Source organism: Sorex fumeus, unplaced genomic scaffold (assembly GCF_029834395.1).
Source record: "Sorex fumeus unplaced genomic scaffold, SorFum_2.1 ptg000043l, whole genome shotgun sequence".
Taxonomy (NCBI): domain Eukaryota; kingdom Metazoa; phylum Chordata; class Mammalia; order Eulipotyphla; family Soricidae; genus Sorex; species Sorex fumeus.
The window spans coordinates 3,122,180-3,146,125 of NW_026606100.1; the positions used below are offsets into that span (position 1 = coordinate 3,122,180).

Below are 23,946 nucleotides of genomic sequence, written 5' to 3' on the forward strand. Positions count from 1 at the left end.
TTTTTTGTAGAGTACTTGTTTTGATCAGGTTGGGTATTAGTTTTGGTTCATTTAAGTCCAGTGTGACTAGTTTCCTAAATTTGTCTCCTTGACTATATCAATTTTTCCTATCACTTTTCTTAATTTAAAAATTTTCTGTGATCCTTATATTTCAAGTAGGGAGTTTGTGAAATAAGAGATATGTGTATTTAGGTTGCTTTGTTGAACTCCTTTTGGGATTTTTATTGGGATGATGATAGATATAAAAATCATAACCAGTAAACTATACCATTTAAAAAATCTGATTCCTGGTTATGAGGAATATTTGAATTTATTAAAGAAAGACCCAGAATATCCTCCTCATGACTTGCACCAGATCAAACCGATGTGTCAGGCCTGTGACCACAGTCGAGGTCCCGTGATTACCATTCCAGGGAACTCCCTACCCTGTATTTTCAGTATTTCCTGATATATAATTTTCAGGGAGAAAGAATCAGAAACAAGTCGTGTTTGTTGACATCTCTGTGCCATAGTATATAATTTAATGTATGTAGTAAGTAAAAACAGTCTTTAGTCACTCCTTATAAAGGGTTTCTCTTACAAAGTATCTTGAGTTGCTTTTATTTTAATAAGGTATTAGTCATACTTGGATCATGCAGTGTGTTCTGTGAAATGTGATCATTCACATTTATCCTGTCTTACTAAGGGCTGTCACCCTGCTTAGCAATCTGGGCACATAATTTCATTTAAACCTCTCGACGTTCTTATGCTAGTATTATTGCCAGACCTTTTTATGTATGAGGAAACTGAGATTTCAGAGAGGTTAAATGACTTGCTTAGGGATACAGATTTAATTATATCTGGTAGATCAGTCTCCAGAGTAAATAAGCACAGTAGATTTAAAATTTTAATTACATTCTGTGTGTGTGTGTGTGTCTGTCTGTCTGTGTCTGTGAATGTGTCCATCCAGGGACTGAATCTAGATCTTTAATGTACTTTACCACTGAGCTACATTCCTGACCAAATAATGGTTAAATTAAAATAATTTTAAATAATAACGTTTTGTGTAAAGGGGCCATGGGGAGAAGGATTCTAATTGGAGATCAGAGAAGCTGAGAGGATGGCAACAACTCTAAAGATCTTGGTGTGATTGTCGGCGGGGAGGGGTTGGGGGATTCCTGTAGTTGCCACCAGAGGTTCCTGGGTCACACTGTGCCAGGGTTGAAGGTGCTTTAGCATTGGTTGTTGCCATAGTTCTTTTGAAGTTCTCACAGGATCTGTGTTCTCCATTGTCCGTTCTTTCAGTCTAATGAGCTTGAAGTGGGAGTCTCTGGGTCTTTTGGTGGTGTTTCTGAAAATGGACTGGTGTGTTTTTCATGGGCGGCTGGTTGTGGAGGGTGGCCTTTCTGACCTAATCAAACTGTCATCCCCGATCTTGGGATCTTGGGTTCTTCTGACCTGGAATCCCAAGTTTCATCTTTTGGAATGATTTTGCTCAAAATCCCCACCCCCCTTTTCTCGGTCTACATGTAATTTTGTTCTAGACCTCTGAGTTAGATCCTAACAGCCCACCCCAACCCCCATTCTTTATTATAGACGAGGAAACAGAAAGATATGATGTGAATCCCCCCAGTAATGCAGCTGATATGGCAGAGCCAGAGCTTGAACCCAGCTCTCCAGACTATTGTTTCTCTGACCTGCAAGAGGGTTTTGTTTGTTTGGGGTTTTTTTGGGCCACCCTGGCAGTGCTCAGGGCTTAACCTGGCTTTGTGCTCAGGGATCAGCCCTGGCGCAGCTGGGGGTGATCCCTGAGCACATATGTGGTTCCTGGGGTCAAATGTAGGTTGCTCACGTCCAAGGCAAAGCACCCTACCTGCTCTGCTACCCACCGCCCACCCACCCCACGCCCAGAGGCTTTAATGGCACATCACAGCCATCCTGTTATAATTTGGTCCTGTAGACAGGCCATTATCACCAGTTACATGAAACATTTTAAATTACAAGGTTTTTGGAATCAGAAGGTACCTTGGAGAGCCCTTATGATCCAGCCTTCTTTTATTGTAGGTGAGAAACCCAAGTGATTTGGATAAAAAGGGAACTCGGTGGGAGGGAGAATGGCTATTTTTAGGTTTGAAGATCTTGAGTCAAAATCTGGCCAGATGAAAACTTTTAACAGAGGTGTGATTTTCCTCCACCAGAATATAAATTACATAGTGTATAGAGGATGAAAAAGGGTGTTTGCTGCATAATTTCTTCAACATGACTGTTTTTTATAATAACATGTTAGGAATAAAAGAGAAAAAAAGGGGTTGGAGTGATAGTAAAGCTGATAGGGTGTTTGCCTTGCACACAGCCGACTGAGTTCTAGTAGTCAGGAGCCTCCTACAATAGATATTACAATACTTTTTGTTGTTGTTGTTGTTGTAATGATATTGGATATGGGATCACCCATAAATAACCTTCAAGATAATCTCCTACCACCTTTTAAAGATATTTTCCCTTTAAGAGTCTGTGCTTTAGAACCCGGCAGCTTGGAGCAGAAAAGTGAACGGACTATGCGTTAATCCAGGCCATCAAGTCTGCCGGAGGGGAAAGGGTGTTGCCCCATTCGCCCTCTCCTCTCTGGAAAGAAAGATGGCGGCCGCATGGGAGCCTTGTGGACAGCAGGTATGAGCCGGGAGTGTGGGGGCGACTAAAACCTCATGGGAAGGGGGGCGTTTCGCTCCACCCTTCACGCCCTACCGAGGCCACCGGTTGCCCCCCACGAGCGGCTCTCCAGCACGACCACGACTCCAGAACACAGAAACCAATTTCTTAACTATCTGACTTTCAGTAGAAATACTTCCAGGGTCAATAGGTAAAATAGCAGAAATCCAAAACCAACATTTAATTCTTGAACCCAGCTGTAGAAAGCAAATCACTTCACAGTGCTTTTTCAGCATGTCTGATTTGGGGGGGGGGGGGTAAACTCTAAATAATAGTGGTGAAGCTTTTATTGAAACAATGAAACTAATCAAAGCAGATAGAGTGTTAACTAGAATTCATCTGCCTCACAGGGACGGGGAGGGGTGGGGGGTGGGGCCTTATTGGGGTTCTTCATGGTAAAAAATAAGTATTGGTAAAGGGAAATGTATTTGATATTTGCATGACTGAGACCTAAACCTGAAAGCTTTGTAACCTTTCCCACAGTGATTCAATAAATATAAAAAAAATAAAATAAAAAAAAATAAATGAAATAACTAGGGAAAAAAAAAAAGAGTCTGTGCTTTGGGCCGGAGAGATGTTACAGTAGGTAAGGTGCTTGCCTTGCAAATGGCTGACCCAGTTTCAATCCCCAGCATCCCTGTATGGTCCCCAAGCCTGCCAGGAGTAACTCTTGAGCATCGCTGGGTGTGGCCCTAGAACAACACAAACAGACCAAAAAAACAAAAGAATTTCTGACTTGCCTTTTTGGTTTTGTTTTGGTTTTGTTTGGGGGCCACACCCAGGACTCAGGGATCAGAGATCACTCCTGGTAGGGCTTAGGGGGACCACATAGGATGTCAGGGATCAAACCTGGGTTAGCCAACCGTGTGCAAGGCAGACAGACACACTAAACCACTGTAGTATCTCTCTGGTCCCTGCTGTTTGATTTTTTAAAATAATATATTATCTATCATACATTGAAGGCAAGAGATGGGTCTTTGATTTGTTTTCTTCACTGGGTTTTAATTATATGATCTAGTAGATGTGAGGGAAACTGGAGCTTCCTGTGTGGCTGTGTAATTAGTTTTAGACAAAGCTCCTGGAGCTGTAAACCCTGTCTTGAGGAACCCCGAGTCCTGGGACATTGGGAGAGTTCTCGCCACCCACACCAGAACGTGCTAAGTGCAGGCTGATCTGCAGAATTGTGAGTCTTTGTATGCCTGTATCTAACAGATAATTATTTTAAATGAAAAAGGAGTAATTATCTATAAATTGAGTGTCACTAAGAGTTTTACTTTGATAGCTCAAAGTTAATAATACTGATCTAGACATAGCAATCAATTTTCTGCTGTAAAAACAGATTAAATATTAAACTTCAGGTTAGATAGGATATTAATTAATGCCTTCTAAATGAAGAAAATTTTGGTTAAGAGTTGCCACCAGCAGTGCTGGAGCGATAGCACAGCAAGTAGGGCGTTTGCATTGCACGTGGCCAACCTGGGTTCGATTCTCAGCATCCCATATGGTCCCCCGAGCACCGCCAGGAGTAATTCCTGAGTGCATGAGCCAGGAATAACCCTTGTGCAATGCTGGGTGTGACCCAAAAAGAAAAAAAAAGTACCACCAGCACTGGCCAGAGGACAAGTAGGTGAGCCTTGAAGTGGTGGATTGAGTAAGGTAGTTTAATTGCGGTGTTTTGTTCATGTCTTGTGAGATGGTCAGTAAGACCAAAATTCACATTCTTGGGGCTGGAGCAATACCATTGCAGCACTGCGTGCTTTCCCAAGTACCACCTGGAGTGACCATGTAGTACAGTGCTGACAGTCTCCCCTTAGCACTTCTCAGTGCCCTCCCACTCCAGTTTTGTACTTCCCTAAGCAAGTTCTCATGACTGGCTGACCTGGAGGGAGCACAGGGTAGCATGTAGGATGTAGGGCTGAGAATCAGACTCTTGTTCCGAACCGGCTGTCTCTTAGCATCTTTAAAGCTTCTGGTCATGCTGTCTCCTTGAAAAGTTCACAGACTGTAAAACCATAGTCCCTCTCTTTATTTAAAAAGATATTTTATTTTTTTTTTTTTTCTTTTTGGGTCACACCCGGCAATGCACAGGGGTTACTCCCGGCTCTGTGCTCAGGAATTACCCCTGGCGGTGCTCAGGGGACCATATGGGATGCTGGGAATCGAACTCGGGTTGGCCATGTGCAAGCCAAGCACCCTACCTCCTGTGCTGTTGATCCAGCCCCTTAAAAAGATATTTTAGGATAAGGTCAACTTTCTAGATGTTTTTGTCTGATGTTTACTATTTTTTTAAAATAGCCTTATTCATTTCTTAATTTATTTTGGGACTCCCAAAATAAATTAGCACCAGGAGTCACCAGAAGCCAGCCAGCATGCTTGGGAGGCCATGCAATGCAGGGATTGAACTTGGGACTTTGCACATGTTAGGAATGTGCTCTGTTTATTTTAACTATTTTCCTGGCCTACATTTATTTATATTAATAATAACTCTATTGCATTATAATCCATCTGCCAAAATATTTGCCCATTTGAAGTTCAGGGACTGTTCCCAGCGTGCCCAAGAGACCAGGCTATGCGGGGGACCAAACCTGGGCCTGTTGCGTGCAGAGTATGTGCTCAGCCCCTCTTGGATTTTTCATTTGGCATAATGTTTTTAAAGTTCATCCATGTTATACTGTGTGTCATTATGTTATTCCTTTTTAAGCTCAAATAACATATTTTGGACTACCTGTTAATGATCAAGTGATTGTTGGACACTTGGAATTGAAACAGTTATTTTTTAGATAGAAAGTGTGTGAAAAGGGCACTGTATGATAATACAAAACTGGGACTTTGTCATGCCAAGTGCCTTTGCACTATTTCTCTAGCAGATTTTATTGTATTACTATATTTTTGTTGACACTGGTGCTGCTGATAGTAATTAAGCCACATCCAAATGTGAGCCAGCAGTGGTAAGTGCCCTTGCCAGCATGTTAAAGTTTAGCATATTATACATGATAATCTTTCAGCATCTGTATTAGAAACCATAATGCCGAGAGAGAGAGAGAGAGAGAGAGAGAGAGCCTGCCATAGAGGCTGGAGTGAGGGGTGATTTAGGGGAGTGGGAAGGAAACTGGGGACATTGGTCCAGGGAAATTACACTGGTGGAGGGATGGGTATTGGAACATTGAATGACTGAAACTCAATCATGAACAGTTTTGTAATGCTTTTAAAAAGTTGGAATATTAATTTTTCATTTATTCTATATCCTCTCTGTGCGTCATTTAATTACAGCCCTCCTAGTCTCACTAGGCTCTAACTGCGGGGCATAGCAGAAAAGGGATAGACTGTTGTCCAGTATGATAGCTGCTATGTGCTACTAAGTGTAAATAAATTAGATAGTATGAGTCTAGAAAAAAGTCAGTTTGAGAGGGGTTGGAGGAGTAGGCAAGGATGGTAGAAAGAGATCTGCGTGGAATTGTAGACAGGAGTGCAGGCTTGGTATTGGGAGAACAGAGGAAACTTTGGTGGAACCATTTTTATTTAAAATGTAAGGTAAAGGTAAGGTAAAGGCCCTCCTGTTGATCGTCGATTTGCTCGAGCGGGCCCAGTAACTTCTCCATTGGAGACTTTGTTGTTACTGTGTCTGGCATATCGAATACTCTCGGTAGCTTGCTGGGCTCTCTGAGACGGTGTCTTCGAGGCCTTCAGGATGGTGCAGCGTTTGACATACTGCCGTCGGGTCTCCTACAACACTGCCTCCAACAAAACCCGGCTGTCCCAAACCCCTGGAAACAGAATCGTTTACCTGTATTTAAAACATAAGGTGTAGTAAAATAAGGTGAATTAAAACCGGAAATTGAAAAGTTGAAAGAAACATCTTAGGAACTCATTTTTTCTGCAGTGCCTCAGATTAGTGATAAATCCAATCTGTCCCTTCATTTTACAGGTGAGAAAAACATATACTTACTGGTGGTCAGATTCAGTGTAGTTTTGTTTTGTGTCTGCTGTGGGAAGCAATGAAATTTACCCTTGTAATTTTCAGCGTCCTGTAGGAAAGTATAGGAAAAGATGTGGAGAGAGAACTCGAGGGACTGCTCTGGGAAAATGACTCACGTGGCATAGGAGAGTGGATAGCAAAAGGGTTAAGGGCGGAAAGGCCGTTTGGTCACTACTGTATACAGCATTTTCTACAAGGGATGAGCGAGCTGGCAGTTGGGGGAGGGAAGACCAGAGCAGAGGGAATCTGAAGTCCGTGTTTCAGTGGATATTAATACCAGCGTTTTTGTTGTTGTGCAAGGCCTTGTCACTTGGAGGGTGGAGCATGGCCTTAACCCCATGTCCCCATTCCTGCCATCAGACCACTTGATTAGTTTTTCTTCTGTCACGGCAAAATAGAGCTGGAGTGTTGGCACAATATAGGTAAAATAATCATTAAGACTTTTAGTACACCTTTTCTTTTCCGAAAGGTCATTCATTTGGAAGAATTACTCAGAATGTGAATTTCTCCAAATTTCAGTTAGACTTTTTAAATTAAACCCACTTTTTTGGCGGGTGGGGGGGGGGGTGCTCACAGCAGTTTCTCAGTATCATACACAAACCTCCTTACATTCAAAAGAGACTTTTTATTTTTGGTGTTTGTATTACCCTAATCCCAAATGGGCATTGTGATTAAGAAGTCTTAAGAAGTTTTTCAGAGTTTACTTTCCACGCAGCACCTGGTTTTCAACATACTTAGTTTTCATATGTTCAAAAGCAAATTCCTAGGGTCCTCCTCCCCCCCCCCCCCCCCCCCCCCCGTTTTGCTTTCAGTCTGATGCCATTTCTTTCCACAGATTTGATTGTAAATGCATCGCGAAGAGAGAGCCCAGAATGAAGAAAGCAAGCAGGAGTGTTGGCTCGGTGCCTAAAGTGTCTGGGATGAGCAAGCCGCAAGCAGCAGAAAAAGCCAAACCCGAGAGCAGCTCGTCAGCATCTACCGGAGGCAAAGTTGTGAAGCCGGGAGCAGCAGCAGCATTGTCGAAGGTACTGGAAGGGCGAGGTGTGCCTGGGGGATGCCTTTTAGGAAGGGGGATCTTTGAATGATCTTTGACTAAGCCGTGTTTAGGGATTGCACTCAGCTGGGAGCAGAACCTTTGAAGGAGCGCACAGTGTGGACTGCCTTGGTCTGTTTGCTGTTGCTTCGTGAGTGAAGCCAATAGCGGGCTTATGTGTGGAAACATGTTTCAGGGCTCCTGTCGTATGCACTCGGTGCTTCTGAGAGCTGGAGTCCGCACTCAGGGAGTTTGTGGACTGGAGAAAGTCACATCAGATCGTGAATAAGTCAGACATAGGTGGAAAGTCAGACGTGCTGGGAGAGCAGGAAAGCTGTGTAAATGGTCGTAGGGAAGGAAATACTGTGTCTAGCCTGAGTGAGTTTCATGGAGAGAATATGTGGTCAGGGTCTTAAATGACGACCAGCAGTAACATTCTTGAAACCCTTGGATGGGAACTTTCATTGCCACCCACCTCCTCATATACCACGAGCTGTTCATTCTTTGACAGTTAGCCTCGTATTAATCGTAGTCAAAATTGGCTGATAATTATTTAGTGAAAGTAGTTCGTTTTCTTTACGTTCCTATAGACACTGCTTTAGTCCTTGTGACTTTAGCAGTTCTTTAAATCACGGGCCTAAGGAGCAGGCTGACCCAGACTCAGAAATGAGAATCTGTAAAATCACTTAGTACAGGGCCTGGAACTGCAAGTGCATGGTAAGTGATGGGTAGTGGCATTTTTAATGATTAGTTCTAGAAACCTCTCCAATCCAGGACTGTTTCCTGAAAATAACCATCTTCCTGTGGGTCTTAGTGTCTGCTTTGTTGGGGGCCAGCCCAGGGACAGGAGGATTCCAAACCCGTTTCTCTGCTGCTCTTGTCTCAGACATTCATTGGACAGAGAGCCATGCAGTCTTCCTACAACTTTCTAAGTCCAGAATTTATTTGGTTGTTCTTCGCTTGTTTGTGTTAGGGATGTTGTGAATTAGAAAAAAAAAAACATAAAACTTGACTATGATTATAATTGAGAGAGAGTTTCTCCCAGCCCATGGCAGAGACAGCTCCCCCAGACATGATTTCATTCAAAAGCCTTTCTTTAGGGCTTGGGGGATAATAGCCTTGGGGGCGAAAGGCTCCTGTTTTGTATGGGTTCAATCGGTGGCACCATATGCCACCCTTCCCCGCCTCTCATCTCTAGTCACCTCCCAGTGTAGTCCTCAAGGTCCCTAGGCAAAGCATTGTGGCTCTTGGGGGGCTCCCAAGTGCTGCTTAGGTTGGTACACGTGGTCCCCAGCAGAATCCTCATTCTTGGGCCCACCATCACTAGGAGTGGTTCCCAGGTCTTAGGCCCCTCCTGGAGCAGTGCTCCTCCCCCCCCAAAAAAAAGAAGAAAAGAAAAAAAAACTACTTTTGTCCTTTCGGGGCTTTGCTAGGTCATTACTGAGTTATTTTAAGAAACACCTCGAAGATAATTGAAGGACTTCCTTCTTTGTGTTGAAAGATCTAGCAAGAAATGCTGGCTTTATTGGTCCAGAGTTGTTAAAAATTAGCATATACTTACTCCTTGGGTTTGGAGGTGTCAGAAGATTTTTTTCTGATGCGTTACTGGGTGTCATCCTGTGTCTGAGGATGGGGTCAGGAATAGACCTTTGCCCTACTTCCGTTAATCTGAATCAATACTGTGGATTATTTCCTTGGTGGCAGTGCTACCATTCTTTCTTGTAAGGTAGCCAGCATTTTCTGACCTGACTGGTTGCTCAGTCTGCGGCTGCCTTTGGAGTGAAGCACCTCTGTGACTGCATGACCTGTTCTTGACTTGACTGGAAGAACAGGTTGAGACTCTGGCATTGGACGTCCTCTGCCTCCTTCCTCCCTTTACCTCTCCTCACAGCCAGACAGTGACTTTGGAGTGTGGATTGAGCAGGCAGGCAGATCTGGAGATGCTGGTGATTGGTCTTGAATAGTGAGTACCAAACAAAACTCTGCCTGTCGCATACCTTCCTGTCTGTGCATGTGCCAGTGTTCCGTGGCTTTGGCTTCGCTGTGTTAGCTGGTTTATTTAAGTAGGGTGTGTGTTTGTGCGTGTGTGCGTGTGCGTGTGCGTGTGCGTGTGCGCGTGTGTGTGTGTGTGTGTGTGTATTTGGGGAACGCTTTACCTGAACTACATTCCAGCAAATGCTTTTACTTAGGAGAGTCACTGAAGTAAGGGGACTTAGAAGGGGAAAGAAAGAAATAGGAATGAACCCCCTCCCCAGCAAACAAACAAAACTCAGATTAGCTATGACACAAATTTGTATGTTACTTTCATGATTTCGCTATGCTTCTCTGCATTTAGTCTCCTCTTTCAGCTTGAGTTCTTACGACAGTGATGGGCCATTACTTATTAAGTAAGGGAATGAAGCATTTGATTTTTTTTTAGTTTTTTAAAATTTTCATTAGTGAGACACCATAAAGTACAGTTGCAGACTTACAAATTTTTGTGCTTGGGTTTCAGTTATACAATGATCAAATACCCATCCCTCCACCAGTGCCCATTTCCCCCCTCTCTGGCAGGGCATTCCCTTTTGTTCTCTCTCTCCTATTGGGTGTTGTGGTTTGCAAGAAACATTTGAATTTTGATTGTTTAGATAATGCACACGCGCGCACGCACACACACACACACACACACACACACACACTTATCTGGACATCCACACATTTGTATCTGTTTTATTTGTATATGTTTTAAATTTTGGGTCAAATTCAGCAGTATTCAGAGGCAACTCCTAGCTTAGACTTTGGGAGTTGGGTCCTGGTGATATTCAGGGGACTGTGCAGTGCCGGGATCAGACCTAGGCATCCTGTGTTCAAAACTTGTTCTTTTGCCCATAATCTGGCCCTTTATATATATATTTTTAGAAAATTTCCCCCACACCCCACTGTGCTCAGGGATTACTCCTGACTCTCTGCTCAGGGTACCATGCAGTGCGGGGAATTGGACCAAGAATACTGGTGGGCAAAGCATGTTCCCCAGCCATTTGAGATATCTTCCCTTGCTTTTTTCTTCCTTTTTTTGGGGGGGGGAGGGTCATACCCAGCGGTGCTCAGGGTTTTATTCCTGGCTCCATGCTCAGGAATCATTCCTGGTGGTGCTCAGAGGATCATATGGGATGCCGGGGATAGAACCTGCACTGATCGCGTTCAAGGCCAATGCCCTACCTGCTGTACGTAGCTCCAGCCCCTTTCTCCTTGATTTTAAAGAGTTTTTTATGCTTCAGTGATAGCAGTTCTTTATGAGCTACTGCACATTCTCCCAGTAGCTCATAAACATTTTTCTTTCTTTTAATGTCTCCCTTGCCTTTGTGTATGTTGATGTTGCAATGGCTGGGAGGTCAGATGCTGCAGGACTCTGGTGCTGGCTGCCTGGGGGCCACGTCCGGCTGCGGTGTGTTTGCACGTGTCCTCACTGACCACCATCCTCAGCTATGGCACTCACACACCTGCTATTGCAGTGCTCAGAGGCCTTCCTGCCCTGCTCACGGGTACACTCACCCAGGGTCATGCGCTTTAAGTATATTTGATCTTTCCTTACAGCATCAGAAACTAAGACCAGGGCCTTCCCCGACTGAGACTTGGGCTCCGCTATTCAGCCGTCTTTATTTTTGTTACGGTGATCATCACAAAAATCAGGTTATTTATTTCTTTTTCCTTAGTGGATGTATCACTAGCCTAGCACCATTTATTAAATACCTTTCTATACTGTTTCTCTAGTCATAAATCAAGTGTCATTAATATCCGGGTGTTTTTTTTTTCCTGGACTCTATGTGCTAGGACTGCATTCTTACAGTTAATGATAGTTGCAGAGGTTTTGATTTTGTGCTGTGATGTCTGCTTAAAGATAAATTGTAAGAAGAGCAATATGACAAGTCACTTCCACTTGAGTAATTAAGGTGATTTTAGATATAATTATTATGAACGGGAAAAATAACTATGGGGAAATAAAAATTAGTTCAAAGATCATTTTGACTTTTAGTACCAACACAAAAATTGACTTGAGAAATGTGAACATATGTTGTATTTATTTACTAACAGCAGAGGGGCAGATTGATAAGAAGGGGGTAGGGGGTATAAGTTTGGATTTTTTTTTTTGACACCATAGTTGAAGACCAGTTTTATTAAGAGAAATTGGACTAGGGCGAGTACTCAAGTGGTAGAGAACAAGAGAACGTGGGGAGCATGTGCAAGGCTCCCGGTTTGATCCTTGCCAGCACTTGGGTCACTGAGCACCTTCAGTGGCAGGGGTGACGACCGGCACACACCCACTGTTGTGTGTGGCTCCTATTGGAAAAAATAAAGAAATTTTTTTATTCTTCTTTTCTGGGGAGAACTGGGCAGTCAGACACATTTTCAGGTACATTTTCTTTCATAATTTTGTTATTGAGGAAGTGCGGTAGCATTAATGCTTACACTTTTGGCACTGTGACTGTCCACTGTCACCACAGAATAAGAGCAGTCGGTAATGCTAAGTGCAAGATGCCCTTGCTTTCTTCCTTGTCTGATTTTTCCAGTGTGACAACTCTATTTAAAAGTTTAATTTGTTTGAACATTAATCTTTCTTGTCTTGTTTCTAGTGTACAGATTTGACCTAGCTAATAGTTCTGTGTTTCAACTTTCATAACTGAAAGATGAGAACAGAATTACTTGTGGAGGAGTCACATTTATAACAGGAAGAGACTTTAGAGATTATTTATGAGCCATTTTAATTTGTAGAAATGGATTCCTTTTTGTTTGTTTTGTGTTATGAGATCACACCCAGGCGTGCTCAGGGATCACTCCTGGGAGAGGTGGGGGACCATTGGGGTTCTGAGGATTGAACCTGCGCAGGCCACATGCAGGACTAGTGCACTCCGACTATGATCACTCTGGCCCCTTCACTGTGTTCCTTAACTAAGAATTTTACACCCAGTCTAATTAACCAGAGTGCTTATTTCCTTTTTCAAAAGCTCATTTTAAAATCATCTTTACAAAATGTAAATATTACAAAATTGTATTACGTGATCATTCAAACTGATTAACTATAAAGTCTGTATAGTTTTTAAATTTATATATTATCTAGATCTTTGGAAAAAAATTCTTTCAATTTTGGTATTAGCCTGTTAAAGATTAAGTAAGATAAAGAAAATTTCAGAACATTATTTTAAATTGTGACTTCATTGTTGAAGCACTTAGGGCAGTGGGATTCTTTCTTTTTTTCTGGTGAGAGGGGGCGCAGTTTGGCTCTACCTGGTGGTCCTCAGAGCTTACTCCTGGCACTTCACTCAGGAATCACTCCTGGTGTTCTCAGTTGAACTCAGAGGATCGGACTCAGGTTGACCATGTGCAAGACAAGCGCCCTACCTGCTGTAAGATCACTCCAGCCCCAAAAAGGACTGTTTCTGATTCAGTGATATTTCTAGGAATTATAAGATGATATTTTCTGCTTTTTTTGAATGTTACTAATGTACGAGGGACAGGTTGACAGGAGAACTGTAAGGGTTTTTTATTTTTAGAACTTTTATTTAAAAGTTGACTTTTACAATTGATTTATATCACTAGTACTTGTATAGCTAAGTCACAATTCAGATGAAATTGTAACATGGATGACTGTCTTAATTTTTTCTGGTCCCACATTGAGTCTGACATGTGTAAGCACACAACCAACTTTCATAAATTTTTGAGTACATGATTTTATAATTTATAAAGAAGTATATGAGGTTGAGAATGTGACTCAGTGGCTAAGTGCATGCTTGTGCAAATAAGACCTGGGTCCAGTTCCCAGCACTGCAAACAGTAGACAAACAGAAATGTTTGATTGTTTATGAACCAATAAAGAGGTTTTATTTCTGCTACACATTGGATTTTTTTCTCCCACTCTCTTTACACATCATGGTTTGCAAAGATTTGTTACAAGAGTCCAATATTCCGCATCAGTCCCGCCACCACTGTGACTTTCCCTCCACCATTGTTTCCATTTTCCCAACCACTCCTGGAGCCTGTCTCCCAGCAGGCCCACCATAATTTATTTTAGATCACTTGTTACCATTAAATGACTAGTGAATGATCAAAAATATTCCATGGAAGAAAATTTGTGAAAATCATTATATCACTGCCGTGAGGACATTAAGTCCTTGTCTAAGGGTTTACTGAGCTGTTACTCCAGAGTAAGCCTTCTGAGTTCATGCTTCTGTTATTTGAGATTGGTTGGCTTCTGTGCCACATTCTTGTCCAATCTGGCTACTACTACTGGGAAGAACGTGTTGTAGATTTCGAAGATATCACTTCAGGAAATCCAGAATACTTAAAAGGGCGGTCCCTCCGGAACAAGGCCGGTAGTTGAGTGTTCATGGTGGCACTTGGGGGATGTGGTCTGGTCACCAGGTCTTCTGGAAGCAGAGGGAGCACGGGGAGGTCACCCATCCTGACTTCAAGAAGGCCTGGAGTTTTCAGCCACAAAGACCCAGGTACCCGAAGTATTTGGCAGATTAGGTTTCTGTGGTGCTCAGTCCTGAGGTGGTGGGATCCAGCCGAAGGCAAAGTGTTGGCTTTGGGGTGTGGGAGCGGCTGCCGGGGCTTTGTTTGGGCAGGAGCTGGCCCACCCCTCCAAGAGTACCCGGAGGTCGTAGCACATTATATTTTGCTGAAAACTCAGAAAATTGTTGTAGGTCTCTTGAACTCCACACAAGTCTGGAGCTTTGCATGGTCTCTAGTTGTTGCTTAATCCTGCTTTATCTAGTTGATTTATTTTTGTTTTATTTCTAGACCAAGAGCAGCGATGACCTTCTAGCTGGAATGGCTGGAGGGGTGTCAGTAACTAATGGTGTAAAAGGAAAGAAGAGCACCTGCCCACCTGCAGCATCTTCAGCGTCCGCCCCTGCCATGACCACAGTAGAGAACAAGTCCAAGATTGGCACAGGTATGGGGGGTATTCAGGAGCATTCTCCTCCCGTTGTTCATCAGTTTGCTCGAGGGGGCCCAGTAATGTCTCCATTGTGAGACTTTGTTGTTACTGTGTTTGGCATATCGCCGTGTCGGCAGGATATTCTCGGTAGCTTGCCAGGCTCTCCGAGAGGGGCGGAGGAATGGAACTCGGGTCGGCCGGGTCATCCACAGCAAAGCAAACACCCTCCCCACTGTGCTATCGCTCCAGCCCCGGTATTCAGCTATAAGATTAAAATATAGGTCACCTGAAGTGGTGTTTAGGAGGTTCCATGTCGTTATAGGAAATGTCAAATGGACAAGAGCAGGCCAGCTGGTATTCCAGCTCCATGTGCTTATCACTGTTATTAGCTGCTGGCCACAGCTGAGGGCCAGTCAGCTCTTAACTCCCACCTTTCCCCCAGCTTATTATCAGGAACTCCAGACATTATGCAGTTGCATCCACAAATATTTCATTATACTTGAAAAATAAGGGTTTAAAAAAATACATAATCACAATATTATCACTTTAATTAATGACACTTATTGTTTGTATCATAAATTATTCAGTCAATATTTAAGTTGTCTCATTAATTTTATGTTTAAATATTTAATGTCAATTTGGATCAGGAGTCACTTAAGGTCTCTCTAACATATACAGGTGATATATTTAAAGTGTTTTTAAAATATATGGGTCTTCATTTCTTCCTCGCCCACTTTTTTTTTTTTAATTTGATTTTTTGTAGAGTCTGTTGTTTGACCTGTGGAGTTCCCATGCCATCCATGACCATGTTCTTTTGTTCTTTCTGCTTGTTTAAAATAGATGTCATTGGATAGAGAATCTTGCTGGGACAGATTCAGGTTTCTCCCCCAACTAAAACCCTTCCTATCTTGGTGGTTATTCATCAGGTGGTACATCTTCTTGGTCATCTCTGTCTGTGGTGTTAGTGCCTTTGGCGCCCAAACTTAGAGTCATTCATTCATTCTTACTCTTGAAAGGTTTTTTGTTTTCGGATCTGATGGAATCCACACATTAACTGATCCTGCAATCCTAAGACTCTGCTATCTTAATTTGCTTCTTGTAGTAGGCAAGAAAGAAGACAACGCATTAAAATCATGAGTTTGTAATAAAGAATGAAAGCAAACCCAAAAACTGCAGCAAATTTTCTTCTTGCAGACTGATAGCCCTTCGAGTATGTAATGAACGTTCTCTTAGCCCAGCTTCACCCACTGGTCTCTCCCTAGCACCTAACGTCCTCCAGAGCGTCACCAGGCCTTGCACTGAATTCTGTGTCACCAGTGTTGCTGGGCAGTGGGGTTGCTAAAACAAAGTATTTGTTGGGTCTACGAGATCGTAAAGGGGTTAGGGCTTTTGCTTAACCCCGTTCAGCCAAGTGCAAGGCAAGTGCTTATCTGTGGTACTGTTGCCTTGGCCCCGAGTATATTTTACTGATATTGTAGTTATTACCATTTGTTTGATGTTCTGTGGTATGATTTTTTTCTTCCATTTATTAATTTTTTAATGGATTTTTTTGCCATATCTGATGGTGCTCAAGGCTTACTCTTGGCTCTGCACCCAGGAATCAGTCATGGTGGCCCCTGGGCACCATACGGAGCGGTGGGAATCGACTCAGGGTCAGCCACATGCAGAGCACACGTCCTACTAGTCCTCCTATCACTCCAGGTCTCTTAACATTTGTTTTGATCATTTTTTTTAATGTTGGTTTCTTATACTTTTTTAATTTGAAGATTGGCTTTCTCTCCTTAATCTCCTGTAATCTCTCTCTACTATTTGTTGTTATAATTAGTTTGCTACCTAACTGACTGGTCCTAATTCTCTAAAATATTATCCTGCTGGCCACCTTTTTATTAGGGTTGAGTAGTTTCTTTAAAAAAAAATTTTTTTTTTCTCTTTTGATGGTAGAGGGGTTCCCAAGCAGCGTTCAGGCAGTCTGCGGGCACCACCAGTGATTCTTGACCAGATGTTAGTGCAGGGGCTGGATGTGATGCTGCATGGTCCCTAGAGTACGCGGGATACTGGGTCAATCTCTGGCAGTGATGGGGATCAAACCACTGCTTCTCACATGCCAGGCATGTGCCCTACCACTGAGCCACCTTTCTAAAGCCATGATTTAAGGCTCCTGTTAATGTTTATGTCTTCTTATACTTGACGTTACATAAGATTTGCTCTTTTGAAGTGTACGTGCAGCTGGGGCCATAGGTCAGTGTTAGATTACTTGCCTTGCACATATAAGGTTCTAGCACCATTAAAAAAAAAGAGTACATTAAATTCAGTGTACATGGTTTTTTTAAAAAAGAAAAATTAAAAGAAATTTTTTTTCTTTGCTTTTTTGGGTTACACCCGGCGATGCACAGGGATTTACGCCTGGCTCTGCACTCAGGAATTACTCCTGGCGGTGCTGAGGGGACCATATGGGATGCTGGGAATCGAACCCGGGTTGGCAGCGTGCAAGGCAAACGCCCTACTCGCTGTGCTATCTCTCCAGCCCCCTAAAAGAAATTTTTAAACTGAATTTTAAGAGTGTCCAGCATCTAAGTCAGGGTTAAAGTCTAAATAAAGATGTGGATCGTGGATCTTAATTTTACTATATCTGAGACATAAATGATATATTTTAAAAATTGCTGATATTTTCATCTAAATTCTTTATTTTGACATGTAGGCACAAGTTCTTCAACTAAGCGGAACACTTCCAGTAGTAAAGAATCCAGTTCGACCAGAGAAAGATTGCGTGAACGTACCCGACTAAACCAGAGCAAAAAACTACCTTCTGCCGGTCAGGGAACTAACGAAGTGGCATTGACCAAGCGCTCCCGAAGTCACACAGCCACGGAATGTGATGTTCGTATGAGCAAGTCCAAGTCAGACAATCAGATCAGTGACAAAGCTGCTTTGGAAGCCAAAGTGAAAGATCTCCTCACACTGGCCAAAACTAAAGATGTGGAAATTTTGCATTTGAGAAATGAACTCAGAGACATGCGTGCTCAGCTGGGCATAAATGAGGATCATTCCGAGGGCGATGAGAAATCGGAGAAGGAGGCCATCATTGCGCACCAGCCTACTGATGTTGAGTCCACTTTACTGCAGTTACAGGAACAGAATACGGCCATCCGCGAAGAGCTCAATCAGCTGAAGAATGAAAACAGGATGCTAAAGGACAGGCTGAATGCCCTGGGATTTTCCCTAGAGCAGAGGCTAGACAATTCTGAAAAGCTGTTTGGCTACCAGTCTCTGAGCCCCGAGATCACGCCTGGCAACCAGAGTGATGGTGGAGGGACTCTGACTTCTTCCGTAGAAGGCTCGGCGCCTGGCTCCGTGGAGGATCTCTTGAGTCAGGATGAAAACACCCTCATGGACCATCAGCACAGTAACTCCATGGACAATCTGGACAGTGAATGCAGTGAGGTCTACCAGCCCCTTACGTCGAGTGATGACGCCCTGGACGCGCCGTCGTCCTCGGAGTCAGAAGGCATCCCGAGCATCGAACGCTCTCGGAAGGGGAGCAGCGGGAATGCCAGCGAAGTGTCGGTTGCTTGCTTGACGGAACGCATACACCAGATGGAGGAGAACCAGCACAGTACAAGTGAGGAGCTTCAGGCAACGCTGCAGGAGCTGGCGGATCTGCAGCAGATTACCCAGGAACTGAATAGTGAGAACGAAAGACTCGGGGAGGAGAAGGTTATTCTGATGGAGTCCTTATGTCAGCAGAGTGATAAGTTGGAACACTTTAGCCGACAGATCGAGTATTTCCGCTCCCTCCTGGATGAGCATCACATTTCTTACGTCATAGATGAAGATGTGAAAAGCGGGCGCTACATGGAACTCGAGCAGCGTTACATGGATCTGGCTGAGAACGCCCGCTTTGAGCGAGAGCAGCTTCTCGGAGTCCAGCAGCATTTAAGCAATACTTTGAAGATGGCCGAACAGGACAATAAGGAAGCTCAGGAAATGATTGGGGCACTCAAAGAGCGCAATCACCACTTGGAGCGCATCATCGAGTCTGAGCAGAAGGGCAAAGTGGCCTTGGCAGCCACGTTAGAGGAGTACAAGGCCACTGTAGCCAGTGACCAGATAGAAATGAATCGCTTGAAGGCTCAGCTGGAGAATGAAAAGCAGAAAGTGGCGGAGCTGTATTCCATCCACAACTCTGGAGACAAATCCGATATCCAGGATCTCCTGGAGAGCGTCAGGCTGGACAAAGAAAAAGCAGAGGCTTTGGCTAGTAGCCTGCAGGAGGATCTGGCTCACACCCGGAATGATGCTAATCGATTGCAGGATGCCATTGCTAAGGTACTGTGAAATGTGCTGGGTCCGCCAGTCACACAGTTGTAGCATCACTTGGGTGGTATATCCTTGGCTGAATCTTTTCTGTTGTTGTTTTGGGGAAGGTTTTCTTAGCATTTGTTTTTGGTTTGGGGCCACACTTGGCAGAGTTCAGACTTGTTCCTGATTCTGTCCTCAGGGGTCACTCCTGACAGTGCTTGTTGGACCACCTGGGGAACTGTATCTCTAGCCCCTGTGCAGTTATTCTGTTTTGTTTTTTGTTTGTTTTTGGGCCAAACTGGTGATACTGAGGGGTTACTCCTGATTCTGCACTCAGGAACTCTTCCTGGTGGTGCTCAGGGGACCGTATAAGGTGCTGGATACATCTGGGTGAGCTGAATGCAAGGCAGACGCCTTAAGAACTGTACTGTCTTTCCAGCCCGTGCTGTGACTTTTTTTTTTAAGTAAGAAACAATAGTACGTCTTTGGCCAAAATATAAATAATTCAGACTAATTTTCCTTATTAAGATCACTCAAAAAGACACAATTTTTCTTATTATGTACTAGAGCATGTGTGTTGGGGGAACTAATCTACGTGCAGTGACAATATTTGAAAATGTGTCCCCACTTTTTGGGGGGAGGGGATGACTTGGGTGGGCCTCCAAGCCACCAAACCCCTCCTGGGGCTCCACCAGCAATTCTCACCAAATGGACAGACAGTTCCATGCCAGGTGAAGACACGAAGCTGCTGGGGGCTCACTGTCAGTGCTGGGGACCTGCACGGCTGCACCCGGTGATGCTCTGAGGACTGTGTGCCGCCAGGAATTGAACCTGGGTCTAGTGCATCCAAGGCATGCACCCGCACCCTTATACTATCTCCTGGCCCCAGGCATTTGTTCCAGATGTCAAATTTTTAATTTGATATTTGTCTCAAATGTCAAATTTTTAACTTGATATTTGTTCCAAATATCAAATTTTTAATTTGATATTGAAACTATGACAAATTGGATACCATTTTGGTGGAAGAGCATGTTCATGATGTATCAAATTTATGTCTTTGTCCCAAACTTTGGAGGAGAAATTTCTCAGATTTCCTCATAAATAATCTGGTGATTTAATGATCACATTATTTCAGTCATTGATGTCATGATTAGGCAGCAAATTCTGTTATGATTTAGACAACAAATTATACTCAAGTATATTACCTGAAGTCCTGCATTATTGTAGAGCACTTACTTTTTTTTTTTTTTTTTTTTTTTTTTGCTTTTTGGGTTCACACCTGGCGATGCACAGGGGTTATTCCTGGCTCGTGCACTCAGGAATTATTCCTGGTGGTGCTCGGGGGACCATATGGGATGCTGGGAATCGAACCCGGGTCGGCTGCGTGCAAGGCAAACACCCTACCCGCTGTGCTATCACTCCAGCCCCGAGCACTTACTTTTTTCAGGCTTGTTAAGCAGTTGTTGCACTGACAGTTTTAGTTTATGCTCTCACTTTTTAAAATCGACCTTAGTTCCAGAATGGATCTAAGAACAACTGACTTTTCTAATGTACGTCATCCGTTTATATAGGTAGAAGATGAATATCGAGCCTTCCAGGAAGAAGCTAAAAAACAAATTGAAGACTTGAATATGACTTTAGAAAAATTAAGATCAGAACTGGAAGAAAAAGAGACAGAACGAAGTGATATGAAGGAAACCATCTTTGAACTTGAAGATGAAGTAGAACAGCATCGAGCTGTGAAACTTCATGACAATCTCATTATTTCTGATTTAGAGAGTAAGTGGGGAGGGAGCTCATTTTTCCTTTTCTGTCTTCCTTTTAACGTGTTGGAGTAGTTCATATTCAGTTACAAAGTAAAAATAATCGGTGCTGGCAGTTCAAGGGGAGTGGCACAGCAGACTGGCAGAAATACGTTCTAATAGAGTGAACCACAACTTATCAGCTTGTTTGTTGACATTCTGTGTTTTTTGTTCAAGTTCTGTGTTTTGTCCTCAGGCACATCTATTTGGTTTTCAGCTTCCAGTATTTTTTGTTGTGGCTTGCTGCTGTATTTCTTAGCTCCTTTAATTACTTGAACTAATTCTTTAATACTTTCACATCAGTTTTTGTTCAAGCTGAGTAAATTTCTCATCCAGTTCTTAATTTGTTCACATCAAGAGGACTGTTGTTCTGTGGTTTCCCTTGGACACTGCTGAGTTCCCTTGTTTTTCATTTGCTCGAGCGGGCCCAGTAACGTCTCCATTGGAGACTTTGTTGTTACTGTGTCTGGCATATCGAATACTCTCGGTAGCTTGCCGGGCTCTCTGAGAGGGGCGGAGGAATCGAACTCTGGTCGGCCATGTTGGCTGCGTGCAAGGCAAACGCCCTACCCGCTGTGCTATCGCTCATTATTCTTAACATTTTGGGGGAATTAAGGATGAATGTCAGTTTCCACGTAGTCTGAGCAGAGATTTGGTACGCTGTTCACTGTACCAGGCTTCTGTTCTTGCCACTATCAAATTCTGTCCAGTATACTGCTTTGTGAGGAATTTTCACATGTAGCAGGACAAGCTGGGGACAGAAGCTTGTCCTGCTGGGACAAGGATGCCTCTGCTAATGGCAGGCTCACGGCGGGAAGTCTAGGTCTGGAGTGAGACCCTGAGCATGTTCGTATGTGTGGACTGGCTGTAACAGAGCAGGCATATGGCTGTGTGGCTTGGGGTGTGGAGGAGGGCTTGCAGAAACAGAAGGGGACAAGTGGAAGAGGTCCCCTTCTCACCTGAAAATCTTCTGGGCCAGAGGGTTTGGGGATGGATCAGGGCTTGCAGAGATGGCATCAGGCATGGAGGTGAAGAGAGGTATTGCAACATTTTATGATCTCTTCATTGAAACTGGAATTTTAAGATTATTTATGTTCAGTAATTTTTTTTAAACTTGTATAATTTGCTTTAGACATGTAATAAGTTGCAAACATGATACATTTATATCTAGAAAATGTTAATGTATGTTGTAAATGAGGAAATTAATGTAGTGGAAAAATTTGGCGACACTTTGGATAGTTGTATCATTGATAGAGGCACACTGTGTATTGTAAAGTAGATGGTTGCCTGAAGTTGATAAATAACTATACCACACTGTCCTCCCGTTGTTCATCGATTTTCTCGAGCGGGCCCAGTAACGTCTCCATTAGAGACTTTGTTGTTACTGTGTTTGGCATATCGAATACATCACGGGTAGCTTGCCAGTGTGTATTTATTTATTTATTTATTTTTGCTTTTTGGGTCACACCTGGCGATGCTCAGGGGTTACTCCTGGCTCATGCACTCAGGAACTACTCCTGGCCGTGCTCAGGGGACCATATGGGATGCTGGGGATCGAACCTGGGTCGGGCCGCGTGCAAGGCAAATGCCCTACCTGCTGTGCTGTCACTCCATCCCCTATACTGTGTTTATAGTAGATGTTTCTGTTCTTAGAAATCACACTGCATATTTAGGAATTAAGGTTATGCATATATTCTAGGACGGTTCAGGAAAAAATTTGGGTCAGGAGGGAAGGAAGCAGGACGGATAGATAAGCTACAGGCAGGGATAGAAGACAGTAAAAGGTCAAACAAATGGATGATTTGCTAAGTAGGCAATTTTGAGTAAATAGCTTATGGTTATTCTACCTACATATTTTACTTTTTTTTTGTAAGTTTGAAATTGTTTTTATGTATTGCATTAAAAATTTTAAAAAGCGTTCTTCATCCAGATTATTCAGATGTGAAATTTTGAGTTGTAATACACTTTAGTGATGTCCAGGAATGTAAAAGGAGGGCTTGTTAGTACATTAAGGTCCCCTGGCCTGACATCTGTGATAATTGCTCCTGAGTGCTGACATTTGCTCATGGGAGAGTGACAGGCAAGTGAAGCACCACCCTGACCCCGTGTGTTGTAGAGACAGAGGTGGGAAGGTTTGAACTATTTCTTCCAGAGAGTAGGTCATTTTATAGGCTCCCTAAATATGTCTTTGACACTTGGGATTCTGGCCCGTTGATCCAGCATCTAATCTATAGATTGACTCCCCGTGTTATTTAGAACATTCTCAGGCATCTGGATACAAAGGGCTGGAGCGATAGCACAGCGGTAGGACGTTTGCCTTGCACACAGCCAACATGGCCGACCCGAGTTCGATTCCTCCGCCCCTCTCGGAGAGCCCGGCAAGCTACCGCGAGGATCTCGCCCGCACGGCAGAGCCTGGCAAGCTCCCCGTGACGTATTCGATATGCCAGACACAGTAACAGCAAAGTCTCCAATGGAGACCTTACTGGGCCCGCTTGAGCAAATTGATGATCAACGGGAGGGCCTTTACTTTTTTACTTTACTGGATACAAAAGTAGCTCACTGGGTTTGTGTATCTTAGAGATGGTGACTGTCTTAGAGATGAATTTTTCACCTAAAGTTCTAAAAATTGTAATATATTTTTATGTAATAGTGTTTGAACTAAGAAGATTGATCTAATTTTATTTTCTTAAGGGACTAAAGTTTTCTAGATTATTATGCAAGTTAAGCATATTTTCCATTTTGTTTCCATAACAGCATTTCCCTTGCAAGGTTTTTGGTTTGTATGTAGAAAGAGTGACATCTTGTGGTAATCAGTATAACAACAAGAAAAGAAATAACGGGATGACTTTTGGGTGGGGCCGGGCTGGGGCCACTCCTGGCCATACTCAGGGGTTACTCCTGGTTCTGCACTCAGGACTCACTCCTGGCAGTGCCCACGATCAAATTTGGGTTGGCTCCCTGCAAGCACCCCGCCCACTCTACTATCTGGGATGACATTTACCATCTTGTAGTGATCAGTAAGCAGAAAAGAGATTACCTGGGGTGCAGTTTATACCCCAATAAAAATAAAATGTTCTATGGATTTAGGGTTGGGAATGTAGCTTTGTGGTAGAGCACTTGCCTAGCACATGTGTAGCCCTGGATTTGATCCCTGACACTTAAAAAAAAAAAGCCTGAAATCATGAATGAAAACATGCTTATGAGCCAGAGTGCAGCTGGTAGTGTGCTTGCC

At 43.4% G+C, this 23,946-nt stretch overlaps 1 protein-coding gene across 1 annotated transcript in view; it reads left to right on the forward strand.

Annotated features, from left to right (window-relative positions):
- SPECC1L (sperm antigen with calponin homology and coiled-coil domains 1 like) overlaps window positions 1-23,946 on the forward strand; it is a 120,147-nt gene that overhangs the window by 32,599 nt on the left and 63,602 nt on the right. The window contains exons 2-5 of the mRNA XM_056120635.1: window positions 7,497-7,686; window positions 14,472-14,625; window positions 17,309-18,936; window positions 20,481-20,688. Coding sequence (XP_055976610.1) covers window positions 7,534-7,686; window positions 14,472-14,625; window positions 17,309-18,936; window positions 20,481-20,688 — 2,143 coding nt within the window. The 5' untranslated portion in view covers window positions 7,497-7,533. The remainder of the gene's footprint in view (window positions 1-7,496; window positions 7,687-14,471; window positions 14,626-17,308; window positions 18,937-20,480; window positions 20,689-23,946) is intronic.